The 18,065-nt window shown below is 41.4% G+C and overlaps 1 protein-coding gene across 19 annotated transcripts in view; it reads left to right on the top strand.

The window, feature by feature from the left end:
• PTPRF (protein tyrosine phosphatase receptor type F) overlaps positions 1-18,065 on the top strand; it is a 375,235-nt gene that overhangs the window by 120,651 nt on the left and 236,519 nt on the right. For all 19 annotated transcript variants that reach the window (XM_071436511.1, XM_071436510.1, XM_071436515.1 and 16 more), the window contains exon 3: positions 9,472-9,633. In XM_071436511.1, the coding sequence (XP_071292612.1) occupies positions 9,549-9,633 (85 nt within the window). In that variant the 5' untranslated portion in view covers positions 9,472-9,548. The remainder of the gene's footprint in view (positions 1-9,471; positions 9,634-18,065) is intronic.

Raw genomic sequence — 18,065 nt, forward strand, 5'->3', positions numbered from 1 at the left:
AGGAAACTACTGCTTTGATTTGACAAACAAAGAAGACTTGTAAAATACATTAATTGATTTTCTTCCATCAAAGAGTTTTGAACACACAGTCTCAGATCTGAGTGAGAAAAAAATCTGATATAAATCTGATGTGTATATGTTGTGTGTCTTGCTATACAGAATGCGATGCAAAAAACCTGAGTTTAATTTTTCGCCTGAGGTGCTACTGAAGGAGAGAAGTAGTTTGGAATAAAAACTTAGGAATAGAAATTCTTGTACTAAGAGTTAATATTGACTTGCTGCCATTAAATCAGGAATTTGACAATATGCAGACCTGTAGTTTCTTCACCTTCAATAAGCATTATATTACTCCCAGGGCTTTTTTTATTTACGTCTCTTTAATATGGCTTAGGTGCTGTGTCATATATGCCACCTCAGAGGCTGTTTTCTTATGGCAAAGCAAAGCTAGGGGGGCCTTACTAGAAGGAAGAAATAAAAAGGAATAATCATAAATTTAGCATCTTATTACAATAATCTTGATTGCATCTAGGTTTCTTTAGAGGTTACAGAAACAGTTTTCATTTTTCATGCAGAAGGCAATTGCATGAAACTTGTGCTTTCATACTTCTTGCTTATTAGTTGCGGAGGGAATTTCTGGGTGCTGTCTTCCAAATGCCAAAATGCCTCCAGAGCCAGTGAACTGCAGGATGCTGGGGGCGTTCTGCATGGAGAGAATTCAGTTTAATAAATGTAATAAGTCCGTTTACCCTACTGGGCTCTGTTAACTACCTGCATATAAACCGAGCATCCATAATCTTTGGGCAAAGGTTATAGAAGCAGTTTGCAGGAAGGGCTGGCTCCAGAGCACACCGAAACAGCAGCTATTCTTATTTTAGCCCTCAGTAACACACACAATAATGGGGTTCAAGCAGTATCTGTGGTTGAGGCAGTAATAACAACTGAGATATAATTAACTTCAAAGCCCTTTGGGAGAGAATAATTCCAAAATCTAGCATTGAAAATGTTCATAGTTTCACAAGATGAGAATTACAGGAAGTTTAATTGGATACATAAACCCTCCAGTAGGGCATAAGTTGTCTGCTAAATGATGGCATTAGGAAGAAGCCATCCCTGTGGCAGGCTGCTGCTGCCTTCTCCTGCACGGGTTGGTGCTGGCTGACAGGGGTGCCTGGGACAGGCAGGAATCCCGTCTGGTGGAGCCCTGCTGCTCCTCAGCTGGTGCTGCCCACGTCTGGAAAGGATGGTGGCCAAGATGTATTTGAGAACTGGGCACTTTGTGTGTGCTTGGTGGACCTGTGGAAAAGGATTATTGTCTCTGTGAGCAGGATCAAAGCAGGAAGTCCTTTCGTACTCGATTGCCGCGTGTGACAGCGGCTGTGAGACAGTGGGTGGGGGGTTTGTCACCAGTGTGTGTGTTCTTTCCAGAGCCTGGCTTAAATAGGCTGCAGACACAAGGAGTAGCTCTGGATTATTCAATCAGTCCTGGCTTTGTCAAGATGCTGCAGCATCAGCAAGGTTGAAGGTGTTTGTGGGCTCCTCACATACGTCTTCATGAGTGGCCATGACAGTGGTGAATATAGGGCATGAACACATCATTGAGCTCGGAGGGGTGAAGAAGATGAAAATGTTGAGAATGATGGTAAACTTTGGAAAGGCTAACTTACAAGAAAGTGAACAAGTTAGTCAAAGCGTCCCTAATATTATAATGGGAAAAAGTTAAGAGTAGAAAAGAAAAAGGGAGGGTGCAAGGGGGGAGTGAATCAGTTCCTTGATGTGGTTTGAAATCAGTAGGGGAACATAAGAAAGCAAATTGGGAAAAGCAGTTAAATTAGTAAGCAGTTAACTGGGAGTAATTCACTCTAGGTAGGTGGCAGGCTTGAGAAGCTGTTTGAGATGAAAATTTGGAAACCCAACTCCCATTTGTCAGTAGTAGAGTGTATAAAGTAAAATGAGTGTAAAAGGAAAATTGAAAGATCCAAGGTGGGCTTTGATGAACTGCTGACTATACATAGAAGATAAATTATTTAGGCAAATCAGTGCTATTGTCTTGTGTGAAAATTTGTCTTGGTGGATGACGGAAGGTTAAGGAAGGCAGTTAAGGAAGAGGAGTGTGCTGCCAAAGAGTGAAATTGTTACTTTGCATCAGTTTTTAACCACTGAAAATATTGTGGAAGACTTGCTACTAGTATTGTGCCCAGTATTTCTAAATATAAAAGCTAAGCAAATTCCAGAAATTGAGGTCTTGGCAAAAGCAGATTTAGAATAAGCTGTTAATCTGAAAGGCATTAAGTGAGCAGACCCCAGTAGTATGCTATGTTACATAAAACATAACTGAACTTCCAGCAAATGTAAGGTATTTTTTGTTAAAAAGAACAACTTTTTTTTCCCTCTGCAGAAAAAAGTTCTTTATGTATCTTGTACTCTGGTTGAAGCAAAAATTACTGCAAAAATAACACCATACCCGAAGATCGTGTTCTCAGAGGGTCCACCTTTGATAGATTCTGCAAAGGAAAATCTCTTGAAGTTGCTCAAAATCTCCAAGCCAGAGAAAGGGCTTGTTCAGATTTTGGGAGGTCTCAAAATTTTTGATGCTGAGGCCTCTAAGGAGGCTGAGTAGATATGTGGATAGACTAAAAGCATTCTTACAAAGAGGAAACTGATTTAATTTTGAATTAAAATTGATTTAGGATTTAGTTTGGCTTCAAGCCATTAGACATCATGCAAATTCTTGAAAGGATGGAAGGACAGGTTATCTCTCATCTGGTCAATCATTTGCATTCTTGCAGTTTTGGTTAAAATTAGTTCTGGTGCTCAGTGGAATGCCTTGCATGTTCTGTCAGTCTGAGAGATGCAGAACCAGTGTGTTTGACACTGCTGGCTCCAGATGCAGGAATGACAGGACCACAGCTGTACAGTCAGTGGCACTCAGCTGTGGTGTGTTGTAAGCAGCAAGTCCAGAAGGACTGTGTTTCTCAGCTCTCCCTCTCTTTAGTTTAAAACCACCTGTCTGCACCCTGGCTGTGCAGAACTTAATGCCCTGAAATTGGGTTTAGAGGAGAGGACTTAGTACCTAGTGATTTTAGTCCTTGCACTGTTTTCTATTGTGCTGAATTCAGTCAAGCCTGTTATAGCACAGTCATTTTCATTTGGAATATATTGTCACATGTACAGTAATTTGTTGAAAAAGCACAGAAATTCTTGCTTTGTGGAAATGTCTGACTAATGAGCATGTTTCTTTGCATGAGTGGAGTTTGCTGATAGTTAAGGAATAGGTGAATTTAGTTTTAATTTTTGTGGGACTTTCTACTGCCCTGGATCTGTAATTCATGCATCTGGATGCAGTGCTGGGCCTATTCTGTAAATGTTAGAGACTTCTGTCGAAAAGCTGATATGCAATAGTTTACTTCTTTTAAGGCTACTTTACAGCAGGCATTAGGAACCTTTACACTTGGGTAGGGTGATCCACAGCAATCTGTGCTTAGTGCTCACTGTGAGTGATAGCTGGGCTTGTGAGGCTCAAGGCTGATCTATATTTTAAGTGGATGTTTTAACTTATCTCCATAGTTATTTAATGGGCCCTGCATAATCCTTGTTCCAGTGGAAAAATTCCTCTTTCTTATCTAGTATTGTCTGCAGGCAATGACACCTTCAGAAATTAATGTCTTCAGAACCAAATGTAGCCAATAAAGCTGACAGGAATATTCAAGTTGTGCTTGTATTCTGCTTCAAAGCTTGTATTCTGCTCCTCTCCTTGGGTCAAGTTAGGATTGAATATTCAAGATCACAGTGACCTGTAGCTGGGCCAGCTTGTGCTTAAACGCTTCTCACTTTTTTGTGCTTTATCAAAATAAGGGGAAACTTTTTAAAGTATTTCTGACTTGTTCTTACAGTTACATATATTGCTCCATAGTAATCAGCCTGTATTAGTTTGTTGGTTTGTTTTGTTTTTTTCCCCCCCAGATTGTGGGATATTTTGGGTTTTCTTTTTGGTTGTGGGTTTTTGTGGTGGTTTGTTTTTTTTTTTTTTTTTTTTGTTTTGTTTTGTTTTGTTGGTTTTTTTTTTTTTTCTTCTTTTTTTTTTCCTACCTCATTTTTATTTTCTTTCCAAACAGGTAATGAAACATTTTCCTTCTGGTAAAAATACTTCTGGGGAGGGGTGTGTTTCCCTCTTTTTTTTTTTTTGGCTGTTTACTGAGAATAATCTGCATACACTTCTGTTTTCTTTGTCTCGTTCTCATGGTTGCATGCCCATGACTAATTATACTCCTCCACTCCTTTCTTGGTGTTTTGTATCCTTCTTGTACTTACAGATAGCTATCAAATCCTTAGCAGTCTGTGTAGTGCTTGTGATTTGACAGAGATTTTTATCCTTCCTTGTTCTTAAATTGCTTCGTTCATTCCTTCTCTCCAGATGGTTTGAGAGTCTTGTTACTGAGAGCACCAGACTGATGCTCTGGGTCTGCTCACTCCTGGGTCCCAGATGTGGTACCTTTGCTCATGTGGCAGTGTCTTTAGCTCTTGGCCTTTTTATTGTATTGCAAGATCATAGAAAGTTCCTCCCTAAATCCATTCTAGTGTTGCCATCGTCACCATCTTCATATATCTCCCCACTGAACCTCTCTAATACGTTCCCTGCATGTGGGAGTTCGGAGTGAAATGAGACTCATTTTGTCTTTTTTGGCCATATTGCTGTACTCCCCAAGTCTCTTTATATTATATTTCTCGCAGAAAAGCACAAAGAAATCTATGCTAAAGGAATACTAATGTAGTGAAGTGAAACATTGAAAAGTCATTATCTTGTGTGTAACTGCTTCCGCAACTTTTAATGTGTGCAATATGATGGTCTTGAGTTATATGGTGTGTCATGGTTTTCCTGTTCCTCCTTCTGAGCACAGATGAGGCATTATGTACAGAGTGAAGCAGCTGAGCTGTAGCCAGTTATTGTTCTCACTTTTAACAGAATAAAGAGCTGCCTTATTGCTCTGCGTGATGCACGATCGCCGTCGCTGATGTGACACCCCAGAATTGATCAGGTGGTGTTGCGTTGATTGCGTCGCTCTGGAGGACTGGCTGCCTTTCAGATACTTGTGTAAAATAAAGAGGGTAGGACTCCAGAAGGAAAATTTGATTGTGTTGCACACGTAGTAGCACTGGGAGAAGCTGATGTAATTTCAGCCCTGTCTTTACCATCATCTGGGTGTGCCCAGTTAGTGTTTAAAGACCTGCATCCTTGGGCTCACCTTGAGAAAGCTCAGGAAGTTTCCGCCTTGAAAAACAAACACAATTGTTTCAGGTTCCTTTTTGAAAAGACACTGCTACATCTCCAGGTCAGATAAGGACATTGCTTATGGACTGGGCTCACCTTCCCACCCTGTAAGTTTCTCTGGAGTCTCTTAACAATGTTTCACAACAAAGGCAGTGTCAGTACTCAAACTCACAACGAAACCTGGCAGTTCCGTGGATGAACAGGGGTTCCTGGAGGGAACTTTTTTGTGCTGACTTCTTAGATTCTTTGGGCTGCAAAGTAGCTTAACCTAAAAAGCGATTTTAGTGCAGTGTTTTTGTCCCTGGTTTTGAATGGGCAGGCTTGCTTTGGGGATGCTGTTCTTCACTGTGCCAGTCTTGGCTGATGACCCACTTGTTTCAGTTCAGTTTATCTTACAGGAAGGTTCATAGAGGACAGAAGCTATTCAGTGCTGGTTTGAAATTCCTCTTGACTCTTTAAAGTTGACTGCTTTTTCTAATCTCATTGCAGTCTCCTGTGAGACGTACTCATTGCCAGAATTTCTTAGTACCATATGAGCTGTTGGTATTCTTGGCTCTGTTTTAAATGAGTCTAGCTTTTACTGCCTGTCTGAAAGAATCAAACCATGTAGGTTTCAAAAAATGTCCTCAAGACCGCCTCTTTTCCATCCACCTGCCCTGCAGCAAAAAACTGATATATTTAAATGAAGATTGCTAGTTTTTTGTTGTGCTTTCCTGCTTTCTAGTTTTCTGCCAAACTAGCTCTCGGTAGCTCTAACACTGAGTTTGGAGCAGAGGCAGGAGTTTAGCTTGCTAAACTCAAAGCTGTTTTTACAAAGCCATCTGGAGTGCTTAGCCTCAGCTAATTTTGGGTTATGTAGTCTAGAGTTTATAATGCCAGGACCAGATGCAGAAGAAGAAATGAGAATGTACGTGTGTTTTTGAAAAACCTTCTTGTACAGCGTCTGGGCTCCCAAACACAATATTAGTTGTGAGATGTTGGCCAAAGCAGTGAGATTAAAGGAGGCTTTCAAATGAAGGGACTGAGATCATCTGGTGCACAGGAGATCAGTCCAGAAACAAGAGAGAGCAGCCTGAAGAAGCATGAGTTTGCTGGGGACAAGACACATTAAGAATTGTAGGAGCATTATTTGGTCAGTTGCTGTTGTACTTGATTTTGCCAAAGCAGTACAGACTTGGTATTTGTTTAGCTTGTAGCCAAAAATCTACCAATATGATCTGGTTTTTAGCTGCTTTCCATCCTAGGCTGCCTTCTGCCCCAGGAAGGGAAGGCTTTAGCAATGGTTCAGGATTGCTGATAACACTGTCAGGGTAACACCGGCCCTTCTAATGGTTAACTGAACTTCAGCTGACACCCTTGCTTTGAGTATTGGGTTGTCTCCTTGGAAAAGCTGAACCACTGGGAGAAGCTTTTTAATGTTTTCACTTTCAAAAGAGAAAGACAGGTACTGAGATTTATAAAATTTTAAAACATTCCAATTTAAAGCTCTTTAATTATTGAATGCAGACAACTTTTCCATAAGCAGAGCAACCATGGAAAGAGGAAGTGGCAAATTTTGATCCTGTTAAAGGCCAAAGGTGGTCTATTAACTTTGGAGGGACAGACAGGAGTCTGGCATAAGAAAAATCTGGCGTTGCTACCAGATGGTAAATTATTTAGAGCACTAAACAGTTGAAAAAGATCAAGTCCATGAAGCATCTGGTAGGATATCTGACAATTCACCAGTTCTGCATAGTGCATGCTGTATGTATCTCATGGGATGGAGAGGAAAGTGAAAAATCTGTTGAAACTGGAGAGAAGCTTGATCACATTTACTGAAAGAAGAGAGAAATCAAGAGACAGACCTATTCTTTAACTGAGGTTTTTGTGTTCCTGAGAGTTACTTCTGAAGGAGGGCTGTGGAGGTGCTATTGACAAGACTCTGAGCAATCTGTGCTCAAGATACACCATTAGATGAGACACTTTGTTGCTAATGGAAGTGAATGAAAGAGGAAAAGCTCTCTGAAAGCTACTCACCCCCACTGTGGTCTGACAAATACCTAAGATGTTTCAGCACCACCTGTAAAACTCATTCTCTGTCCTGATCTTACAGAGCTTGACACACATGATTAGTTTTGACACAGTAATTTCAACCCTTGGTGTCTCCCACCCCCTCCCCAGGAAGAGTAGCCTCTTAGGATTCTGGCTACTGTTGAGCCAGATGTAATGCTGCTTAAAGTGCTTCAGTGGGTTCCCTTTTTCAGGCAGCACAAATTACCCCTGTACATGCAGAATTTAGAACCATAATCATCACTCTTGATCCAGGCATTTCTTCCCATTCCTGTGTAGGCTGTTTTTGGGGAGCTGGCTAACGCTGGGCCACTGCTCTGTTCTATCATTGGAATAGAGCTTATGCGGCTATAAAGATACAACTACCTGTATCTGTCTTGGCTATGTAAGACATGTAAATGGTGCTTGTAGTAATCCTTTGGTGAGAATTGAGTAGGATGGGGAAGTTGGAGGGCAGCAAAGGTAACTGAGTGTGTGGCTAGTACAAAGAGCCTCTTCTGCAGTATTCAAAATTTTGCTGCTGAGCTTAGTTAGATTTATGCCTTCTCATTGAGACAATAAAAGCAGGATGAGATGATCAGTATTCTCTCTGCATCTAGGTTAGAGCTAGGTTATTTTGTAAAGCATTTTCAGATGTCTTGGCTGGAGAAGATGTTGCATAAATAAAGATTTCTCTGTGTTGTGCGATATTATAACATGGGAAAAGATTTACTGTGCAAATACAGTAACAGAATGGAGAAGAATCATGATCTCCTGTTTGTTAGTACTATGCACTGTAAATATTTGCCAGGGTAGATTCTCTTGAGATTTCTCATGGATTTCCCTAGGCACGATCATTGCTGGCATTCTTTGAGCGCTGTGCTTTTGTCAGAAGTAGACGTGTTTGTAACTTGTGATACTTCCATCAAAAGCTCAGCGGTTTCCAAAAAACAATACGCTTCCAAACCTAGCAAAATTCAGAAATATCTTTGTTAGAACAGTCCTGAAGGTGTGTTTGAAATGTCTGACAACATGAGTAAGAGTGGCATGTTGGGCCACAAACAGTGTGAGTGTGCACAGTTGCAGCTACTTTGCTTCAAGGATACTCATGGGGTCCACTCAGGCTGGCATCTGCCAGCATGAGATTTTTTTCACTAATAATGCTGTGTTGGTAAGTTTGGTAACTTCTGCAGCTTAGTGGAGAATCTCATCTACTTTTAAATAACTCTTGGGCTTTCATTGAGATGCCTGGCACTGAAAGTACGAGCCCCTGTCACTGCTGAGTGTGGTTGCTGAGGGCTGGTGCTTGCCAGCTCCTTTAAAGCCTGTTTTAATAGGTAGATCTTAGACTTTGAGATGGAAGTACAATGAGTATATTCACATTAAAACATAAGGCAGGTACACAGAAATTGTGTTCTTTTTAAATACTTGCCTTTTTTTTTGGTTGGTTTTCAAAAAATTTTCTGTATTTCAATATTCAAGCAGATGCCCAAGTTAAGGCAATTTGCAAGATGATTTGCTTTGTTTTGGAGAGGGAATATCCAATCATGAATCCTTTTAGGTACTCATTGCCTCTATTATGGGGAGTTTGAAGCTGAGGTGTTTGCTTTGGGTAAAGCTTCTCTTTATAGACACTTTGCTCAATAACATTCTGCTGTGACTCTCACCCTGTGAGCTGACAGCTGATCCAATTCAGCTTCTGTTTCTTCTGCTGGAACCCGCTGAGACTTGCCTGGTGCACACCAGCCCAGCTGGATGGTCCAAGCTGTGCTTCCCATGCAATTTGATCACAAACCCTCCCTACACATGCAGTCAACCACGTCTGTCTAGGGCATGTGGAAGGAGACTTAAAGAGCTTAAGACTGTTTTTTGAATGTAATGTGCAGCTTCAGAACTATTTGTTGTGAGCAACAGCAACTAAAGGATGCATTAATGGGCCATAAACCAGATTGTACATGAAGGTAAACTTGGAGACAGGTGCATTTATGCCTGCTGACCCTTGAAATCAGCTTATTGAATTCAGAGGCGTGTGTGGTGCTCTACTGCTCATGCAGGGAAGATAGGTAAATTTCTTTTTAAAAGTGTCTGTAATGATGACTTTGCAATGCAGTTTGGTATATTGGCAGTTAATCTGTGTGTCATAATAATTTTCCTTTTCTTCTTTTTTTGGTTTGCAGGAGTAAGTCTGTGTCTGTAACACTGGATGTACTGACCACTTGCCTCAGACTGAAGAGGACTTGCTCTATTTTGGAATATGGTGCCTAACTTCTGCATCCCATTACTCACTGTGCCAGCAGCCATCCTCTGCTGCTTGATGCTGCCTTTAGCAGGAGCGGACAGTAAGTAACATTTGGTTTTGGAAAGCTTGAATGCCTTGCAAAATTTGTTTCCAGAAATATTAAACCTTCTTTGTTTGTACTGGAAGCTGAGGGTTAAGAGACAACTTCCCCCCCAGTCTTCTATTTCCCAGTGTGCGCATTGCAGATAAACAGGGTGTGTGTGAAGGGGCACAAGTAGAACTAAAAAGACTGACAAAATTTATTCAAGTGCAGAAAGAATTTCTGCAGAAGCTGTGAGATCAAAACCTGACAGTTTGATTTCTAACACGCACAGATGAGTAAAGAAAATTGGGGGCGGAGGAAGAAAGAAGTATTGGGGTCACAGTAATCCCTGTTACTTTTTCCTTGTTCTTTTGCCAGCTCTCGTAATTTGTGTAGCACTGAGACATCTCTCCTGAGTCAGCAGGCAGTTGCTGTTGGAGAAAGCTGTTGGGGAAGAGGGTGCAAGTTCTTACCTTCTGGTATAGCTCTCCTACACCTATATTTTGGCAGAATTGGAGTACAGTGTTTCCTTGTGGTCATACTTTTAGCTGTTGCGTCCTTGCTGTTGTCCTGGTAGTCCCATAGAGTAGTTGTGTCTGGCTTTAATTAGCCTCATCCAGCCAAGGGGAAATATGTGCACAAAACGCTATTGTGGACAGATGAGGACAAAAATGTGGCTAATGATAGCCTACTAAAAACACCTTATAGTAGGAATGTTTTATGGAATGGGTTATGCAGAGAGCAGGAAACCTCGATGCTTTTTCTGCATAATCTTGAAGTGTGTATTTGTTAAGCAATCCCCAAGTATTTCTGCAGACCCCCTCCCCCTTTTTTTGTTTTAACCTGTACCCAGATTTTCAATGTCCAAGTGTCTTCACATTCATCACAGACTCTGGCAGTTGTGATCACTTTTTGCCTCTGAAAGTACCCAGGGCCCCTGGGATTCTTGAGTTGGAGATGAGGTGACCATGATGCCCCTCCTGAGGTGCCAGCAGTCATCTCTTTCTCACTGCAGCTTTAGTCACCAGGCTTATAATTAGATGTAATTTTGTGAAAGTTGAAGATCATCTTGATTCGTGTTGGTAGGAGCCTGGCTGAATATAGGCAATGGACGAGGAGTTCCTAAATGTCCTTGACTGAGAGAAAGACCTAAATTTAAGGATGCTGGAGAGAAAAGTGAAGAAGGGATGTGAAGAAACATACAAATTCAGTTATTTTGTTTTCATCAGGGATGACTTGTACAGGCAGCAGATTAATATGGGGGATCTGTATGAGTCTGAGCTGCCCAGTTAAACTGGGGGCAGCAGCTGTCTCCTTCCTCAGCTGACTTTGCTGTCTGCTGATGCTGTTGGAAGGTGCTTATTCAGATCACTTTGACTGCACATTGTAGCCCATTTTGGAATCTGGCATAGAGAAGTACTTGTTTAGTGTTCTGAGGTGTATAAAAATTCCCTGAAATTTATAATTTTCATACTGGCTCCGGCAAAGGAGAGAAGCATCACTCACATCACAGATGTGCAGAAGCTGGTGGAGCTTGAGATGTCCCAGGACAGCTCTTGGCCTGAGGATAACGTGTGGTAGACGTGGTTTGCTAATTTTGTGGAATAATTCCACGTGCTTAAATTTGACAAAATTGGCTCTGTTTCTGCGTGGTGTCTCAGATGTGGAACATTTCTGTGTTGAGCAGCAAGTTTATCTGTATGTATGTCTTTTTCTCTGGTGCAGACTTGCTCTGAATTGCTTTTTCCTAATCTGGAAGGCAGCTCTGGAGGGCACTGACCTTTTAACTACCACAGCCACCATGGATTAATCAAGGGTTTCCTTGGATGGAAAGTGGTTTTTAGCAACTTCATGCATTTTAGCAACTTAAAGTTTTTCTATCATCTTACCCACTGAATCTTGCCACTGAGCCTCAGAGGATGGGAGCTGTGTGAAAGGACATGTCTGCTCTGTGACTCTGCAGGGCTAAAATGTCAGCCCCAAACCCTGCATTTTATGGGGCCTGCCCATCAGTGATGCAAACAAGTGATGCAGTAGTGAATCTGGCATTGGAGAGTCCTGATTCAGGAGAGTAGTGAAGGGCAAGGGGAAGATATGACAATATATGGACACTGGAGCTTCCAGAAGAAGCTACAGAGGGATGCTGTGCACACTCCTGTTTTTTAGTCCCCATAGCATCCTGTTGGCTTCAGCAAAAGAGCATTTATTTATTACACTGGTATGGCTGTTCCTAAGAAATCACTGTGATTCTTCCTTTTCCCCATTGCAGTGCTGCTTGGAGTCAGTGGAGGGATGGACAGGCTCTATAGCTGCAAAGCACTCTTGTATTTCCCTTATTAAAAGCAATAGGATAGTGAGAGCAGGGTTATCTCTGGATTTTCTGGAGTCAGTCCCCAGATTGCTTTTTATAGGAGCAGGAAAAGGATGGCTGGAGATGGGCTGTGCTGCATCCCTGGCAGCAGCAGGGCTCGTGGCCGGCTGCTCACGGAGCACCCACGACTGGGTCTTCCCTACCTTTCCCACCTGCTGTTGTTGTAACACATCTCAGTGTCGCTGCTGGAGCTTCCTGACAATGAAGGCAGCTGGCAGAAAGGGGATGTTAACGCCTGAGATAAAGCAGATTTAGTGTGTATTGCCTGGCAGAATTAGCCCTGTGCTGTGCCGGTGCCTCCCCTGGAATCGAGGTCACAGGAGCTGTGAAGAATGTCAGTGATGAGGAGTTGAAGTGGCATCCAGAGGTTAAACTGAGTGGCAGTGTCAGAAAAAGAGGGGCTCTCTGGGTGCCTCCCTGGCAGCAGGAGGGGAGTGGTGCTTTCCTGGCTGCTCTGGTGGGGTGCTGGAGGAGAAGGTGAGTGGGAAGGGGCACATGCGCACCAACGGTGGATACAGAAGTGCTAATTTGGCAGACAGCTATTTCAAATCCTCCCCAGCTTTTACAGACTGCAATAAGAAATTATTAAATTTTCTCTGTGATCTGACTGTGTTTCTGTCAGGGTGACCCTAATTCCATTAGAGCAGCTCAGAGCTGATTCAGGATGGCTGTTTTACCCATTCTCTCTCAGCTTGCTTGTGTGGTTTTTTTTATACACTCTGTGCTTCCCTGTCTGTCATCTTTTGATTGTGCATGGGAAAAATGGCTTTGCAGATTTCAGTTAATGTTCAGTGCAATTGTCAACTGAAAGGTGCTTTTTTTTAGCTTTTGAAAATGTGTCATTTATTCTAATAAAAAACCAAAAAATCCCCTCTCAAAACAAAATGCAGAGAAAATGGGGAAAAATCAATACTCTCATGAGAAATCATCAGCAATGTCTTTTGTTGTTCTTTTGGTTTTTTAAAAATTAGGTTTTGTTTTTGAAGTCCTGGGAACAGGTTCCATTAGCCAAAGGAAGAGACTAGGTGACCGATCCAGGGCCTTTCCTAACTGCAGTATATTTTGGTTTGTCTTGCACAGAATTTCAAAGGGCTTAAGGAATAAAACCACTTCAAAAGTGACCTTGTAGAAGGAAAGAACTAAGGCAGAATTAGGCCAACTACCTGTGAATTGATACCTGGTAAACAAACAATTTGCACCTTTTGATTTCTAGAGGTAGAGCAAACTTGGCTTTTTTTTGAGGGGGTAGATGAAACATGCCTCAGTGAGCTGGTGTGGTCAAGGCAGAGCTTGGGCTCTCACCACCCCTGGCCAGAAGGGACCTGAGTCTGAAGTATCTCAAGGCTGCCCTGCCCCTGAAATGAAGAGTTTATTTATATCCAAAAGATGTGCATCTTGTACATGTGCTTTTTTTTTGTGTGTGTGTGGTTTGTTTTTTTGGTGGGTTTTTGTGTTGTTATTTGGTTTTTTGGTGGGTTTTTTGTTTATTTGTTTGTTTTTGTGGGTTTTTTGGGGGTGTTTTTTGTTTTGTTTTTGTTTGTTTGTTTTTGAGGGTTTTTTTTTTAATCAGTGTTTCTTGGATGCTAATTGGATTGAGGAGACACATCATAAAAAAGAAAATAAAAAGATAGTGTGCTGATGCTTGTGAAGGTTGGGAAATAAAAGAGTACTAAGATGGATTTTCTAGATATGGTGATGTCTCAGAGTCTAAGAATAGTAAGATGGTCTTACTAGCTTCAGGTGAGCTCTGTTTTGCCAGGGATTTTGCACTGTACCTCAAGTGCTGTCTGGAGGTTTTGTGTGGAAGAGCACTGGAGGGAGCATTTGTTAAGGCACTAGTTTGTCCTTGTCCCCTAACTCTGCTGTCTGCCCTTACTGTTTTGTGCTCCCAAGACCAGCTTGGCTCGTTTTGACTCCCTGATCCAACTCTGCTGCTTTTGCTTCATAACCTGAATGATGCCTCAACAACAGCTCAACCCCAAATACAGCTGCTGCAGGCTGTGCTGTGAGATAGACTTGCTGTTGTGCAAGCCTGGAAAATGGCTGCTTTGCAGAGCTGGGCAGCAGGATCCCATTCCAAAAGCTGGACATGAGGCTTCTCCATTGCTGCCTTGCATCAGTTTCTGTTTCCAGGTTTCCTGTTTGCATGCCTGTCCCCAAACACTGCATCTAGTGATTATGTGTAATTGATGCGATTGGATCCAGGTATTGCAGCACAGGTAAATACGAATTTTCTGCAATTCTAGCTTGACATATTCCATCAGCAGAAAGAACATGGAAAAAAATGTTTAGGAAAACCCCTGTACCTGAGGCATTGAGGTGGTGTCATTAAAGGATGGGTTGAAATATTAACCACAGTTATTGTGCAGTGTTTACTTTTGGTGTCCTTACTCATCAAATATATATATTTGGGTAGGAATGGATTCTACACTTGTGTGTAAAATACCTAAATGCTGCCTGCTTGTAGCTAAATGTTGCAGACATCAAGGTAGAAGGAATGCTGTGAGGACAAACATCATGTACAGAGTAGACAAAGGATCTTTTTCTGCATTTATAGCCCTTTTAGCTCCAGCACTTGCAGAGAGTGTGAATTTGTTTGGGTTGCTACCCACAACAAATCACAGCATGATGATTTGTCTTTTTTATGTATTGTTAAAGCCACCAGCATTCATCAGTCAATGTCAGCTGACAGGTCAAAGGTCTGCTTAGCCCCAAATCCCTCATCCCATAGTGGTCAGTACGAAGACTTATGGAGGGTGTAAAAGCAGAATAAATATATAGTGATCTCCTCCTGTTGTCTTCTTGGAGCCCTCGGTGAGTGGTGGCTCCTGAGCCCAGAGAGGTGCTGTAGCAGCTGCAGCCAAGCTTACTCTGGGTCTTGCTCTCAGGCAGCTCTGAGCGTGTGCTCAGTCTGCAGGGACACCCGAGGGGCAGTGGTTTGCATGGAGACCAGGCTGTGGGCTCTGACTGTTGCCTCTACTCCATGGCTCCCTGTTTAAGCCCCTCACTGCTGCTGTGCAGGGCTGAGCATCCCCACCTGCCATTTGCACCATTTGGACTCGGCTGCACAGCCAGAGGTCCTCTCCTGCCTTCACAAGGCACTTCCTGTGATTAAATATCTGTGTAAATGATCCAGCACAGTGGCAAATGTTGAGGGGATGATATATTTAATACTTGTTCTTTGAGAGAGCGTGTGCTTATTGGCTTGGTGGTACAGAAAACCAATAGAACTACCTGCTTACAATTTTATCTTCAGTGTAGATTCATAGATTTTAAGGCCAGAAATCAGATCAGAGTAGTCTTTTACTCTGACCTGTGTAGCACAGGCTGTATAATTTCAGTGGTAATTTCTGTGTCTGCTTTTACAGCTGTGGATGAGCTAGCACGTAGTTTTTGGGAGGCTGTCAAATCATTATTTGAAAACTAAATGATAGAGAATTTACCCATCTCCTATATGATCTGTAAAAATGGCAAGTAATCATTACTTCTCCAAATGTGTATTTATTTCAAACTACCTTTATGCATTTTTAGGGTTTAGACACTGGATATTAGAACATCTGTCAGTGAGACTGGAGACTCCTGCTGTTTAATGCAATCTCCTGGAGTAACAGCTTGAAGTGGAAGAGGTAGAGAACCTGAAAATTTGTCCTTCTTGTTGTAGAAGAATGGACACATCTTGTTTTTTTTTCCTGACCAAATAAAATTTTTATTGTTCTTCACTAATCCTCCAGACTTTTCAATATGTTTTTTAAAGTCAAGGGACCAGGACCAAGACAAGTGGCTGCATTTTCCAACAGTACAATGGCACTTTATCGTTTTTACTCACAGCATTCAGCTGGGAATGTGGTCCTCCATTGTGACCTCTGAATTCCTTTCTGGACCTCTGATTCCCAGGATGCAGACTTCTATTTCATTAGTGGGATTTGGCTTTTTGCTCATGAATATCTGCCCCTAGGTAGATGAAAATGTGTTTTGCTGGATCCCAGCTCATTTAGTCATCTGAGTAATTCTTTAAAGGTAATTTTCCCTTTCTGTTTGTAGCTATCAACCTTTGTAAAGCTTACCCTTTACTTTCCAAATCTAATTGCTAGTTAGTTGCATTCATTCACAGATGTTATTCTGTTGTGGCTATTTGCAGAAGCTGCTATGTGTATTTTAAGGAGATATTTAAAATAGCCTGTAGTAGTGATGGTAACATCCTTTGCAGATGGAAAGGGGTGCCAGAAAACCGATAAAATAATACGGTTTGTCGTGATGCTCCTGGCTATTACTACTACTGATGTCAGAAAGGGAAAAAGTATAAGATCTGCTGGAGCTTTCAGTGTTTTAGCTGAGTAGTTGTAAAAAGCAATGATGTGGTAATAGGAATGCTTTTTTTGTTTCTTTGATTATCTCTTCATTATACTGGTGCTTCAGAATGTTACTGTAATATAAGATGATCAAGCTCATTTTTGTGAACAACCAAGAGTATGAAATTTGTTTGCTCAAAATGTTAGTCGTATCTTTTTTGATGTTGAACATGGTTTAAAAAGGAGTGGGAAAAAAAGCATCTGTTCATGGGTGCTTTTTCTCTGGTAAGTTGTCTATCTTTATGTATCAGGAGCTGAAAAGCAGTGGTGTACTCTTAATTGAATGCTCTGTTTAGTCCCTTGTGAGAATCAGTGCTTTGTCTGTGCCAGAGACAAATCTCATTTATTTTGTTGGTGTGAAAACACTGTAGGGTGCTTACTGAAACTTCTAACTCATAGAAATGTCTTTTGCCTTGCACACTTTACTGACATATGATCACTGAATTAAATCAAAGCACTTTTTATAGTGGATGATGGCTTTACATTTGTGTATGAATTGTAGCCTGCAATGCTAGAGCTTTGAATGTGTGTTAGTGTTGTCTTTCTCTCTTGCATCATAACATTAAGACTTCACAATAAGGGGCATTGATGTAGTATTAAAAAGAAATAATTACAGAATATATTTCATTTAGTGTAGTACAGGCTCGAATGACTTTGCAGTCCTGCTGTGCTTTTCAGATGGCCCTTCATTGTTTATATTACTAATTGTTGCCCTGCCCCCCCCAGTAATTAATAATAGAATTTCCATAAAATCTTTTCCAAAAAATCTGTATTTAGTAAGATTGGATTGAGATGTATAGGTAGTACCTGGTCAAATCTTAAAATAAATGGAAATGCCACAATTTTCCAGCAGACATTCATTGCACCAAGTGTGACTCTTCTGAGTTGGTACTTTGAATATTTGAATAAAGTCATCATGTCAGGAAGAGATTTGGAGCTGGTTTGTTTTTGCTACATGAGGTTATTCTACTTGAGCTGATAGTGGATTCTCTGGAAGTAACTGGGGTCTCATGGAAAGGACTATCATCAGTCCACTGTTGGTGCTGGTAAATACTGCAGATTTAAAAGGAATCACTCAGAATTCTTGCTTGCTTTTGCTGCTTTTCTTGCAAATTGTTTTAAATGTTTTTTCAAACTCTACATGTGCCAACTTTGTTGGCTCACCTTAAAGATGAGTGATGTAAGCCCTTGGCAGTTAATTGTCATACAGGGAGAAGACAGTAACTGTTGAGCCTCTGCTCTTTGTTTTAAGAACACCTATGTGTTTTCTTCATGGTTATTTTTAGCCAAATCCACTTCAGCTGTTGTATTACTTCTATTAAAGGTTGTTTTGAAAAGGGGTTTTAAAGAGACCAGGAAATACTCACCAACTTTACACATGTAGGGATTTTGCCCCTGAAAAACTCCACTTTTAGTAACCATTTTGAGCCTTAGCATTAGCACAGCTGTCCCTGACAGGTGGGGCTGTTCCTTTTCACCCACTTGTCAAAAGTTGGGGACTTGTGTGAGTGCGAGACAGGGTGTGTTGCAGAGCTCTCACTGTGGTGCTGTTCCTAAGACAGGGCATTGCCTTGGTTTTCAAACTTGAAACTGAAATTCTGTCTTTTGAGGTAAATGTGAGAGTCACCACACACTGATTTCAGAAAGGGTTTCAATCCCTGCGTTTGGGGAAAAAAGACATTTTGGAAGTGAGGCAGCTATAGTGTATTGTACTTAGAGAGTGTTTAATT

Source organism: Agelaius tricolor, unplaced genomic scaffold (genome assembly GCF_023055355.1).
Source record: "Agelaius tricolor isolate 1412-34295 unplaced genomic scaffold, bAgeTri1.0.p SCAF_11, whole genome shotgun sequence".
Classification (NCBI taxonomy): Eukaryota; Metazoa; Chordata; class Aves; order Passeriformes; family Icteridae; genus Agelaius; species Agelaius tricolor.